General features: G+C 41.0%; 1 protein-coding gene across 5 annotated transcripts in view; it reads left to right on the top strand.

Moving 5' to 3' along the window:
* Positions 1 to 13,932, top strand: part of STARD3NL (STARD3 N-terminal like) — a 51,039-nt gene that overhangs the window by 21,213 nt on the left and 15,894 nt on the right. The window contains exons 2-7 of one of the 5 annotated variants that reach the window (XM_063114819.1): positions 4,230 to 4,512; positions 7,674 to 7,742; positions 11,066 to 11,143; positions 11,741 to 11,818; positions 13,639 to 13,692; positions 13,800 to 13,917. In XM_063114819.1, the coding sequence (XP_062970889.1) occupies positions 4,288 to 4,512; positions 7,674 to 7,742; positions 11,066 to 11,143; positions 11,741 to 11,818; positions 13,639 to 13,692; positions 13,800 to 13,917 (622 nt within the window). In that variant the 5' untranslated portion in view covers positions 4,230 to 4,287. The remainder of the gene's footprint in view (positions 1 to 4,229; positions 4,513 to 7,673; positions 7,743 to 11,065; positions 11,144 to 11,740; positions 11,819 to 13,638; positions 13,693 to 13,799; positions 13,918 to 13,932) is intronic. The other 4 variants (XM_063114820.1, XM_063114821.1, XM_063114822.1 and 1 more) reach the window with 4 other exon arrangements.

Below are 13,932 nucleotides of genomic sequence, written 5' to 3' on the forward strand. Positions count from 1 at the left end.
TCAAGAATTGAATGACACACCACACCTAGGAATGTGTAATCTGGCTTTGAGAAGGGCTACCTCTGCTGGATGAAGCAACCAGGAATGCCATGGAGTTGAAATTTGACTGAAGGCACTGGGCAGCAGGAAGGACGTAGGTGGATGCGCCCCTCGGTGCTCCCCACAGACTGCTCTGCAGTGTGCTTTCTCCATTTCTTGTGTCTGGAGATGGCCCGCCCGGCCCAGTGCACCGCCTGCCTCACCTTGCTGGGTGGCCCCCGGCTCATCAGGAAGCCAGTACGTGCTTCTCATGCCTCCCTGTCCCAATCGTTTTTATACGTACTTATTTATCCTGTGTGCTTTTAAGGAACTCAGGATAAAACATTCTTTGCGTATATTTTTTAGAAGAAAAACGTCTGTTACATTAAGTCAAATACACTTGTATTTAGATAGCTTCTTTAATTCAAGTCTATCATAATGAAATGAGTCACAGAAGAAAGCAAATCCAGTCTTACTATAAGGACTAATAATGCAGAACCAAGAGTTTTCTACAGAACACAAGTTAGCTTTTACTTGGTATTTTTGATGAGTACTTGCCAAATTTTCCAGTTCACAGTCTGCTTTATGGGAGTAAAAAGGATTCCTGAGCTCTTTCTCTTCTCCCACCTGCCCACAAGTCCCTCCCTAATTCCCCATTACTCAGAGGTAACTGATGTTTGGGCAGGTGGAGACTGTCAAATTTGTTCACCTGCTGTTGTGGCTGCTCCTCGGTTCACCAGCAGTGAGGGGGACAGAGACAAAGGTGGCCACATGTTTGTAAGTCTGATCAGTATGTTTCTAGCATGAGTTTCTCAGACTAAGCACCCTTCTCTTATTTTCCTTTTTTTAAGTAGGAATTTTACTCAAAAGATTTATCCTAGAAATCTAAGCCATGTTTTTTTGTGACATAGGAAATGTACAATGTCATTTGTTATATCTGAACCAATTCACTGGATTAAGTATAGGTAAATAAGAAAGGAAGAAAAGGAAGGAAGGAAGAGAGGAAAGAAAGGAAAGGAAGCTCTCTCTCCTTTTTACAATTGCCCTCTTTCCCAGAGAAAGATCAGTTTGGTTAGAGTCAAGCTGCTCAGAGCAATCTGTTCTTTGGTTACCTTTGTTATTGAAGCTATTGCAGGTATCTATAAATTTTAGCTAATTCACAGATATACACATGCATCTGAAAAATAATGTAATAATCCTCATTTCTCAAGTCATGTGTTTATACTGTCATTTTTTCTTTTGAAATATCCAGCCTCAGATTTCTAGGATTGGTGTTTTGCTTTGTTCTTTTTTATTCATGAGGAGTGGGTTTGTGGAAGGAGAAGGAGTAAGACTAAGAAAACGATTTTCCTCCTAAAACATCCTTAGTTTGAACTTTGAATTTTTTGAATTCTCTGTACAGTTCAGTGAATTTAAGAATTTAAATTATTTATTTATTTTATTTATTTATTTTTTTCTGTCCTTTTCGTGACTGGTACTCAGCCAGTGAGCACACCGGCCATTCCTATATAGGATCCAAACCCGCGGTGGGAGCGTCGCTATGCTCCCAGCACTGCACTCTCCTGAGTGCGCCACAGGCTCGGCCCAAATTTAAATTAATTTTAAATACAGTTGCTAGTAGATTATTACACTGGCTTAAGAATTATCTGGGTTAACTTTTCTTAATGTTGAATGTATTGTTACAGAAATATGTATATATTCATCCAGGCTGTTTTAGATACCATCTCAGCTATCTTTGTAAACTGCAACATGTGTGTTTCAGCACAGAAAACAAAAGTATTTACATTCACTTTTACTTATCATTCCAGAATTAACTCTTGGATGTCTGACAGGTGATTGGAGTGCTTTGCAAGCTTTGTTTTAAGGCTACTGCACTGGGGGATGCCGTTTCCATCCCTGCCACTAAGGTGGTATTGTTTCATTGAGACAGGTGTCGTGTAGATATACTTCCAATTTTGGAACTTTGTATTTTCTTTTACAAAGCACTGAAGAGGATTCCTATTGAGCTTTTTAAAATGCTTTGCTAATTTGCTGACTCTGAGGAGGCAAATTGAATGACCAAGACAGTGTTACCCAGTGTTGCCTAGATTGGCAGAAAAGAAAGGGAATAGCTGCATAGAGTCCTGGGGATAACTGTCCAGGACCCCAACAAAGTAACACTGAAGTTTAGTCCTTCCTGTTGTTAATATAATATATGTAAAATACGAAATTTGAAAAATGTGGAAAAGGTGAAAGGAAGAGAAAATACAATCTCATCAGCCAGAGATAATTTATCATTGCTAATACCTGATGTATTTCATAGGTACATTCTTTTAAAAATTTGGTTGATTTATTTTACACAGTTGTGAACATACTATGTGTGTGTGTATTCTATTGAGTATTAGATTTTTTTACCCAGTTATCATTATAACCCAAGCATTCTTCTGAACCATTGTAAATGCTTCATAAACATGTATTTTAATTTCTGCACTGTGGCTATGCCATGATTTATCTAATTACTTTCGTATTATTAGCTCTTAGGTTGTTTTCTAATTGAGACTATTATAGTTACATTATGATAAAGTCTTTTTTAGTAGAGATTTTTATTGAAAGATAACATACATAATTCATGTATGTGTACATGTATATAAGTGTACAGCATTTTCAATTTTTAACAAGTTAACATACCACTGAAACCACTACCTGTATGGATAAATTATCATTAAGTGAACACAGACGTTTCAGGTCAAGAAATAGAACTTCGCAAAGTCCCCTAAATGCACCCACCATTTTCTGCCCTCTTATCTCTGTTTCTTCCCTCTTCCTCGAATGTAATTATTAATCTGACCTCTAATGCCGTAAATCAATTTTTGCTTTAAAGGTCTATAGTTTAATTTTCTTTAGATTTCAAAGGTAGTTACAAGATAAAAAGGATATCTTGTAACTACCTTTAAAATATTTAAGAAAATTTTAAATTGTCTTAGTGCATGTAATCAAATTACTTTTAAAATGTCATGGTATTTTACTGCTACCTTGTATAAAAATGTGGGAAGGACTTTTGTTCCTGAGTGCAGGGAGAAAAATCAGGGTCAAGTGTAAAGAGATTAATTAAGTTCAGGACAGTGAATAGGACCAAATGGGACCCCTGTTTCTTTAGGGAAATCTCAGCAGTCTGTTTCCAAATTCTGTTTTACTCACTTTGAACATGTTCTTTTTCTGGACATTCCCAGTCATCGTGGCAGTGACAAAGGAGAGCCTGGTGAAGCACACACTGGCTCTTAAGACTTCTGGATACAAGTGGCACACAAACTTCTGCCCACACTCATGGCCGGAGAAAGGCACATGAGTTCAGTAGAGCCAGGAGTGTGTAATCCTCCCACAGGGAGAGGACTCCAGGAAGGGAACTGGAATATATGGCAAACAGTCACACTGTCAACCACGCTTTCTACCTGATGACTTTGCCAGATCTGATCACTGAGGAGATCAGATCATTTAGATTGCTCATCTTTTACTTCACTATAGAAGCACTTCCTGGCCTTAGGGGGACCTGTGTCTCCATATAGGGCTATAGCATCTGTAATTATCAATCAGGCAGTTGCTTAGTGCTGAACTTTTTGGAGTGTGTACACTTCTTTTCCAGGAACACACCCAGAAACATGCTTGCTCATTAAGAGATGATGAGGAAATACTAATTCAGTTTATTAGGTACTTTTGGTGGACAGAAATTCCTCATCAGGAAATAAGTTTTTGTAGCTAGTTCACATGTTCTGCTTATGGGCTCTGGGAAAGCCTTGAGTAAACATTCTTTGACACCACGAGTAATGACACTTAAAAGAACTGTAAAGGATTTCTCCCTAGCACAGCAAGAGAACTAGCGTGGCTTGCTCACCCAGAGGCTTGCTGTAGGTTGTCAGCAATGCCTTTGCTCACTTTGAAAATGTTCTTCTTTACCTGGCCATTACCAGTCATTGTGGTTAACATCCTTTCCCACTGTGAATTTGCATTCTTTTTTATTGCCATTCTTCTCTATAGCAGGTATTTTGCAGTATTAATTGATAGTATCAAGAGTTGCTTCTCATTTCTTTCTCTTTATGTCTTTATCAAGACACAAAAGTTTTCAGTCAGGACACTCTTTTGCTCAGTTAGAGAAATAGTCGCACGGTGGTGAGGGTAGCACAGGTGTATTAGGTGAGCTCAGATTTAACATGGTGTCTCTCTTTTATTTCCCAAAGGTCTCTTCTTTCTAGGGATGGTGAAGTTGGGAAAAGGCTCCCTTAACCCTCCTCCAGGATGAACCACCTCCCAGAAGACATGCAGAACGCCCTTACTGGGAGCCAGAGCTCCCACACCTCTGTGCACGACGTCCACTCCATCAACCCCACACAGCTCATGGCCAGGGTTGAGTCCTACGAAGGAAGGGAAAAGAAAGGCATATCTGACGTCAGGAGGACTTTCTGCTTGTTTGTCACCTTTGACCTCTTATTTGTAACATTGCTCTGGATAATAGAGTTAAATGTAAGTTATTTTTTTTCATGACTTTATAAGAAATGTTTTCAGAGATAAAAAACAATTTTCTTATTTTTCTCTTCATTTCTTTCTTATTTAGTGACTTCCATCTTTTTCTGAATGAGGCAACATTGCTTTTCTCCAGATGATTTGGACCTTTCTTTTAATGTTATTGCTTAGAATAAACCTGGTAAATTTAAAACTCTTGGATTTTGAAATTTGAATTCCTGGTATTTGGCTCTATGACAGGAGTTGACAGACTACACATTGTGGGACAAATTCAGCTTGCCTGTTTTAATGAATAAAGTTTTATTGGAACATAGCCCTCCCATCCATTTACATGTTGGTTGTGGCTGGCTTTTGAGCTGAGTGTTGAGTTAAGTAGTTCTGTCAGAGCCCTCTGCCCAACAAAGGCAAAAATACTTGTTCCCTGCCCTTTTCAGAAAAAGTTGGGCAATTCTTGCTCCAGAAAATGTAGAATGCTTCAGGAATATGTTTTAGATATTGTATCTACTTTTCTAATTCCCATGTTTAAAATTTTGTATTTGTTTTTCCTTCACTTTTTTGGAAAGAGGTTATTTATTCCTATTTTATCCAAAAAAAAAGATTGTTTTGGAGGCATTTGGAGGTTTATGTAGTTATATTGCCAAATAATTGTCTAGACCTGTACCATTCAGTAGACATATAATGCAAAATTTGAAATAGGTAATTTAAAATTTAATTACATATTAGTCATTAGTGAAAGTAAAAGTAAAAGGGTTATATTCATTTTAATACTATATTATTTAACACAATGACCTGTCTTCTCGCAAAGCCTTGGGTCTGATTGTTTATATTCCTTGCCAACAGATAGGTGAACTCTTCCAGAAGACTTTCCTCACAGGCAAAAGTTGTCTGCTTCCTTCATTTTCAGCAGTTTACTTGTTTCCAGGAAATATTTGCTAAGACCTAGGTAGTACTGATTATTACCTATTGTTTATTATTAAGAAGTTACTCTTTGCTAGGCACAGTGCAAGGTGCTTTATAAGAAATTAAGTAGAGAAAATATGAAAATATGCTGAGATTCCTGTCTGAAAAGTTATTTTTGAATCTTTTAACAGAAAGAGTTAACATCTTAATCTAAATTTTGATTAATGTTATGATTCATAAAAGCAGTTTCAGGTCTAGACTCTAGTCTCTTAGTATTAGGATCATTGAATCTAATTGAATTTCATCACAAATCCTGATAGAGGAACAAAACTCATTATGAAAGCAGACACTCATACTAGAAAATAAGATTTGTCCTAGAATCACAGTGATATGCAACATGAATCTACTGTTATGTTTCTGTTTACAGGTTTTATTTCTGTTAATTTAGCACTGTGGGTGTGCCTTGTTTAAAACCAAAGAGGCCAGTGATTTGACATAGTAATACAGAATGTCTCTTTTTACTGTTTGTTCCATATGTGCACATTACAGAAGACATTTAAGCTCAGTATATTTTAAAGGACTAATATGTTTTCACAACCCACAGCTGTATGATGAGAGACGAAAAAGAAACGCTATGTTTTGATAGGAAGCACAGCAGCAGTTTTAAGGGGGTGCACTTAAACATTACTTGAATGTCAGCACAAAGTCGAGGTATTCACTGCTTTGCCGCCAGTGTCACCACATGCCCTTCAGTGAGGGAGGTCATGGTGAGAGGCTCTGGTGGGAGTTCACGGGATCACACTTGTCACTGCCCTCCTTCCGTCCTCCTTCAGAGAAGTGGAAATGAAGTGGACTGCACCACTTCTTGTCCCCAGAAGGGACGTGTGAACATTTGCATGCAACATGTTATAGACAAAAAATCACCAGGCCTACCGATTTAGAAATGTGTTTTTATCTTCACCTTTTCACTATCAGTTCCCCCAATTGAAAAGTTAAAAGATCTTTAAGATAGTGTATCATGACTTTTTTTAGTAAGGTGGTTTTTTTTTTTTTTTCAGCATCCAGTTTCTAGTTCTATTTGTTCTGAATTGTCATTCCTGACCTGGGGTTTTTTTTTACTACACAGTACCACTAGTTTTCTTTGTTGTCTCTCTGTAAATCTCTAATCACTCAGATTCATTGTGTGTATTTTTGGTTTGTTTGTTTTTCTTCATGTCTGTACCTTTACTGAGTGCCATGGCACAGGTTTCTGATTCAGGCGTTGCAAGCGCCGCAAAAAAACCTATATGAGCTTTAAAGTTTAGCTGAGGGGACATGGTACATGTCTTATACTGCCTAGTAATGCCAGTCTTTAACAGAAGAAAGAAAATGTCATAAAGGTGCTTAAGCCTTTAGAAGAGTATGGGGACCAGGGTGTTCTGTGCAGTCATAACAGTAACCACAATAGTGCACCTTCACATGTGGCTTCAAACTTACCGCTTTCCTCCTTGCTTCTGGGAGCTGACTGCTACCATCAGGGCCTGATTGAGCCTAGAGAAGCCCAGCACCACCATGGTTCATTTTCCTTCTGGAAGACCCTTGGACAGCTGATCTCTTTTGGGTCATTTGAAGGGATGGTTTTGATTCTGTCTGGGGCCTCGCTAGGTCTACTTTTAAGTGGACTGATTTCCCAGATTGGATCTGGAATTAACCATGTCTTGGGTTCCCTGAGGACTCTATTCCCTTTCCAGACTCTTCTCCCCCAGACTCTTCTCACTGATATGAACAGGGATCAAAGTGTCAGGAGAAGAGAAGTTGTTTTTCATTTTAGCTTTGGATACTTTGGGCCTCTGGTTGAAAAGAGGCCTTTGCCAATGCTTATTGCCTTTTTTCTTTTTATTTTCTAACTGGTTTATAGGAAGTGTCAGAGCTCTTCTAATTGGACCTAGAGCTGTTAGAACCAGCTCTGTGGCCTTAGGCAGGCCATTCGGTTTTCTGGGCCTTGGTTCTTAGTCATTTCACTGAACTGATACCTTTCTTGCCTTCCTCTTAGGTTCATGTAAAGGATCGAGTGGAAAGATGTACACAGCAGCCCCTTGGCAGTTATAAAGCTCCACACATGTATAGGTTATATAACCTATTATTAACTAAAATAAATTTAACCCAGAGAGAAAAAATGTCGATTACTATTCTCTCGCTGTTGTTACATTTTAGTTCAGATACTTATTACCCCACCGATTCCAGTTCTGATTCTATTACCCCACTGCCACTATGTTCTGTAGTTCAGCTGTGATGACCAAGGGCAACAGAAGTTCAGAAGGAGGACCTGTGGGTTGGGATCATCTGAGCGAGTAAGTGGAGGAGAAGGACTGTGGCGTGGGTTTGGAAGACTGTGTGGCTCTGGGGTGGGTTGGGTTTGGGAGCAGTGGGGAGAGGGTTTGGAGACCAAGGTGGGCAAAAGCACCGAGGCAGGAGTGTGCGCTTATGCGTGGGACATGTGTGTGTTGGAGGGACAGTGACAGAGGCAGAGAAAATACCAGCCTGGCCAGAAAGTAAAGTGCCTGTAGGAAATGAAATTGCATAGGTAGGCTGGTGCCAGATTATTGCAGCTCTGAAAAGCTGTATAGAAGTGTTTGGACTTAGGTTCTACAGCAGATTGGAAAACAAGGTTTTGAGATCTTCCAGAAGTCAGTAATGCACAATCTGCATCACGGCCTACCTGACATGTCCAGTCAGATGTCATATGTAACATGCTCCCCCAAACACACACATACACACACACAACCCCACACGCATAACCACACACCCCCATACCCACACACCCACATACCCACATCCCCCCATACCCACCTCTACCCCCACAACCCCCCATCCCCACCCTCATCCCCACCCTCACACACATACCCCCACACACCCCACCCACCTTCCCACCCACACCCCTCCCCCACTCTCCCTACCCCACCCGTGCACATGGACCTGCTTTTCCAAACCTTCTCCTCATCAGATGCTCAGGCCAAAAATACTCATCCTTGATTGATTTGCTTGTTTAAATGTTTTTCATTTTCCATGCCCCATATCTTGTCTAAAAGTAAGTCCTGTCAAATCTACTTCTGAAATACATCTAAAATGTGACCACTTCTCTTCATTTCTGCTGTTACCGCCCTCCACCACGTTGGTGTTGTCACTCGTCCACGTTCCCAACTGGTTTCCGGCTTCCACTCTTGCATATCTATGATCCCATTCTCCTCAGAGGAGCTGGAGTAACCTGTAAAAAACATAAGTCAGATAATGTCACTGTCTTTTTAAACCCTTCCTGGCTTGCTGGATCAGTACAGTAGAACCCAAATGACAAAACTTGCTTTGCAAAGCACCCTGGGAGCCTCTCCACACTTTCCCTCCACCCTCTGTACCTGGCCCAGCACAGATCAGCTGCACTCGCCACCACCTCCTGTTCTCAGACTGGGACAAGCTTCTCTCTGTCTGGGGACTTTTGTGCTACGTGTTCCATCTGAATGAGTGATCCATTTTCTTTATCTTTCTGTACATTCCAACTTCCTATCATGCTGGTATCTGTTTAAATGTCACCACTATTCTGTCACGCTGTCCTGCCTCTGTTCTCTGTGTAGCACTTATTTTCCTGTCTGTTATCCCTCTTGCCTTGTGAGAATATAAGCTTCATGAGGACAGATTACTTTGTTTGCTGAAGTATTTTCTGTGTTTAGAACAGTGTCTGGTACTTAACAGGTACTCAGCAAACTTGAGGCTACTTCAAAAAGTTCTTGGAAAATAGAATTAAAGACAATCTGAGTCTTTCCGTGAACTTTTTGAAGACCCCTCATATTTGGTGAATGGATGAAGGCATGGAGACACACTGGCAGTGAGAACGCTCACAGAGGCTGTGGAAGGAATGCCACATAAGCTGGCGGGGGTAGGAAGGAGGAGTTACCCTGAGAGACACACTGAAGGAGAAGATACCAGAAGACTTGTTGATGGACTGATTTCTTCATCCCAGCATCCAAAGATGACTCTGAGGTTTCTAATAGGGTGATGCTCCTAGAAGAGCGGTAGTAGAAAGAACTGGGACTGGGAATAAAGATAGTTAGTGTACTTAAGACATCTTGAGTTAGATACAAAGATTTCTAGGATACAGGATTTAGAGAGCAAGTTAGGGCTAGAGGTATAAATTTTAAATGCCCTTATTTAAAGGCAACACAAAATCAGGGTCTTTTAAAGTGTACCAGATACCAGAGAAAAGCTTTTTCTACTGGCAATTAGAACTGTATTGGCAGCTTTGATTCCTTTTCTCTCAGGAATAGAAGGGAGGAGTCTCTGTTTGGTAGAGAACCCCTTTTTGCTGCAGGCCTCTTGAAATAATCATTCTTTTAATATTCTGGGTATTAGTAAATTTGCTTATTCTGAAGAGACACAGCAATGAGACTCGATTGTTGGTGGACTTTTAATGATTATTTTTCCTTGCTCCCAGGTTTTCAATTCTGTTCATTTGTATAGTTGTAAAGTCAAGCAGGTCTACAGCCAATCTGTGTTAGTTACAAAGAAATACAAACCTCCTTAAGGGATTTTTAAGGCACAGAATAGTGTTTTTGATATGCTTCTATTTGCATAACAAATACAAATCCATCAAAAGGTATCTAAACCAAGACCACTTTTTCCTTGTGGTGATTTTTATTCTAATTTGACCAATTAGCAAAAGTTAATTCTTTATTAATTTTTTTCCCTCTTACCTAGTTCTCTGGTTAATTGCCCTTCATTTTTTCCTTTTTCAGATTGTCTGCATTTGTCTGCCAGGACTGTGCTCCAAGCTGGGGACGTGAATTTACTGTTGCACGTCACGTTTCCTCTGCTCGGGCTGGTCCACAGCCCTGACGGTTGCAGAGTGCCTGGCTGGGTGCTGCATTACCTGCCCCACCTGTGCCCCTGATTGATTTTGTTTAAGAGATATTATTCTCCATAATTTAATTTGTAGAAATTTGAAATTGATAATTCATTTTGATAATAGAATTGGGAGAAGACAAAGTTTATCATAATAGGTTTGATTTTCATTATTTATTATAACTTTATCACATGTGATTGTAGGTCTGGTCTGTCCCTTATTCTGTTATCTATTCAAGTTAAAAGATATATATAGTTGCTAAAAGTGCAAGATTTTTCAATGCCAGGAGCAGATAAAAGCGAAGTACCACAGAAAATTTTACACCATTATCCTGTGTTGTGGTAACAGCCATCCTTGAGGTTTGCTGTGAGCTCAGGGGACCCTTGGCTTCCCAAGACCCCAGACTGTGAAGAGTGATAAGAAGGTGAGGGAGGCCTTAGATAAAATGTGAATTGCCTTCTTTAAAAATACATGTTTGTATGATTGAAGACTATCTTAGAAGGTAAAAAAATAATTTTTTTTACTTAACATTTTAGTTTGCCAAAATACGAACTACAAAAACATCATCGTTTTACACATATCTGTTAAATGGATGAATTTACAATTGAAGTGGGAAGAGCTATTCAGCTCTTTTCTATTAAAATCACAAGGGTTCTTTTCTTTTCTGTCATTGTTAACATTTCTGGGTTCCCAGGAGATAGGCAGAAAAGTGTGTAGGAAACCTTGCTCTTTCTATTTTCACATGTAGACCTGTCCTGCTTCTGCTTCTTACTGTTCCCCCAGGTTAACGGAGGCATTGAGAACACATTAGAGAAGGAGGTGGTGCAGTATGACTACTACTCTTCTTATTTTGATATATTTGTAAGTATTTTTTGTTTTATGGTTCATTTTAGAGATGATGAAACTGAAGCCAAAAGGCAGATTTCCTCTAAACCAACATCAGATTCTCTGTGTCTTCCTCCCTCCCTTGCACACTGACTGCATTTCCTCTTCCCTTTCCCACCCTTTCAGTGCTCTCGCTCGCTCTCTCTCTCTCTCAATTAGGAACTGCTGGAGCATCTCAAGGAAACAAAACATAGATGGGAGATAGGGGAGCACAGCGGGAGCCACTCCATTATCTTGGCTGGAGACTTGATACTTTTACAGGGCTCAAGCAGAGCCCACTGACACACCCTGTCACTGATGGAAAACTCGCCTGCTCACAGAGAAGCCCAGTGAAAATGTCCTTCCTTTCCTGCCTTGTTGTTTTGATAACGGGACATTAATTTGAGACCTTCTTTGGTATCACATTAAGTTCTAGAGCAGGGATTCCCAAATGCAGGTCTACAGATCAGTGCCAGGGTGTGGCAGTCTCTGGCTAAGTCAGAAGAATGAAGACAGTTGGTGAATTCTTCATAAAGCCAACTTCCTTTATTTTTGCATACATTTTAAATAACTTCTCTTTTTTTCTTTTCACAGCTATTGGCAGTTTTTCGATTTAAAGTGTTGATACTTGCATATGCTGTATGTAGACTGCGCCACTGGTGGGCAATAGCGGTGAGTGTGCCTGCAGGAGTGGGTCACCTCCTGTGGTGCGGGCAGCTGGTCCTGCTCATGACAGGCATGACGGGGAGAAGATGCAGTTTAAATCTGGGTGGAATTCACTAGCTTCCTCCACACCCCAGGGCTTCTTGCTAGTGTTAATGGGTACCTAGCTTTGTCTCTGTGGACGCTGAGCAAAATTGGGAATCTAGAGGCTGAACGGTGATTACTGGCCAAGCACCAGCCCACCCTCTCCCTCATTTTGCAGATAGGAGATGAAAATAGTACCTGTGTCACAGAGATATTGGAAACTGTCTTGTTTGGTTGAAACTGCTTAGTGGTTTTTCATGACTTCGTCTCCACTTATTTTGGCAATTGCCTCCCCTGATTAATTCCCTTCCTTCCAGACTTGGAGGGAGAAGCTCCCAGGCTCTGTTCTGTGTTGCCTTCCAGTTCCTCGAGGACAGTGACATCTATTTCCTTGCATTTAGCACAGAGCCTTGGCACATGCTGTTCACCCTCAATAAATATTTATTGGTTGAAAGAAGAACTCTAAGCAGTTCTACCCGAGCTACTTCTGAGGCATATGGGGGACATTGAGATTCTTAGACTAGAAAGAACTGCTCAGTAATACCCTGGGGACTGTGATTAGAGGGTGAGACCTGAGTCGGTGTGGCCCATGTCAAGCTTGGCCAGCTGGAGTGAGAGTCATGCTGCTACGGGCCATGTCTGCTGGGTCTTCTGAACATTTGCAGAAGCACAGGTCAAAGTTCACACCATCTGTTAATCCAGAAGCTTACATTTCTCAGATGTAGGCTGACATTGTTGGCCAGACTCAATTCCCTTTTTCAAATACTCTTTTACCAAAACCACAATAACTGTGATTATTGTAATTTCTCAGTTGTCTAAACACTTTTTTGGGGGTTGGGGACATTCTAGTCTGCAGTCTCCACAATGTATGCTAATATTCATCAGACCTTCGGATTTTTTTTGTCAGACCATTGTTTGTATCAGAAAAGTGGTTGACATATAGATATTCAGTGAGAGTTTTAACAAGTAGTTTCCATAAGTCCTTTCAAATTTCCAGAAGGATAGGTCTGCTTTAGCAGATCCATTTTATTGTTTCTGATTCTTGGTTTTGAAAGCATAGGCAGAGATAGTCCAAATCATCTCTGGAAGGAGAAGTCATCTAGTTGCTACAGAGCATTTACTGTCTGCCTGTAAAGTTAATTGGTGTCAGAATGTGAAACGTCTCCTCCAACATCTCCTCTCGCAAGCAGCTCACTCTGGCTGGTGTGTGTAGAGGTGGGAGTGGGGGTCTGCAACCTTGTTAATACCTGCTGAACAAGATACCTCATGTGCCCTGGCGCCCATGCTACCAGTCAAGCTACTGTTTGCATTCACTTTGGTCAGGTTTACCATGCTGAAGATATTAGTTGGAGGAGGGAGTGGTGAGGCTCAGGTATTGTGAGATTACTATCTTTGGCTTCACAACCCCTAGGGAGAGTCCTGTACCTACGTGTTCCATGGGTCCCTTCTTCCACATGGTTGTACAGGCTTTGGATCCCCCTTCCAGTGGGTGGAACACACTTTCCCAGCACACCAGCCTGCTAAAACATGGGAAGAAGAACACCACAGGCAGCCAGTCAGGGGCTGCAGGCCATGTAGAAGATGCCCATTTTGCCCCAGTCTTGGGTAGGAAGATAGAAACGGGTGAGGTGGAAAGGAGCCGGGTGGGCATGGGTTTCTCAGGCATCGCCTGCTGCTGTGTGAGGGTCAGGCCTTCACAGTGTGAGATGTCTAATTTGGATGATGCTGGCTTATGTGTCTTGCAGTTGACAACAGCAGTGACCAGTGCCTTTTTATTAGCAAAAGTGATCCTGTCAAAGGTACGGCCTTCTGCGCTTGGTCCGATTGCGGTTGGTAATGACACTGCTTTCCAGCCTGAGCGTGCACTGACTGTGTCTCCCTCTCCCACTCACTTCTGTTCCTGCAGCTGTTCTCGCAAGGGGCGTTTGGCTATGTGTTGCCCATCATTTCTTTCATCCTCGCCTGGATTGAGACGTGGTTCCTGGATTTCAAAGTTTTGCCTCAAGAAGCAGAAGAAGAAAACAGTAAGTTCCTCTCAA

The sequence above is a fragment of the Cynocephalus volans genome, chromosome 11, assembly GCF_027409185.1.
Source record: "Cynocephalus volans isolate mCynVol1 chromosome 11, mCynVol1.pri, whole genome shotgun sequence".
Classification (NCBI taxonomy): domain Eukaryota; kingdom Metazoa; phylum Chordata; class Mammalia; order Dermoptera; family Cynocephalidae; genus Cynocephalus; species Cynocephalus volans.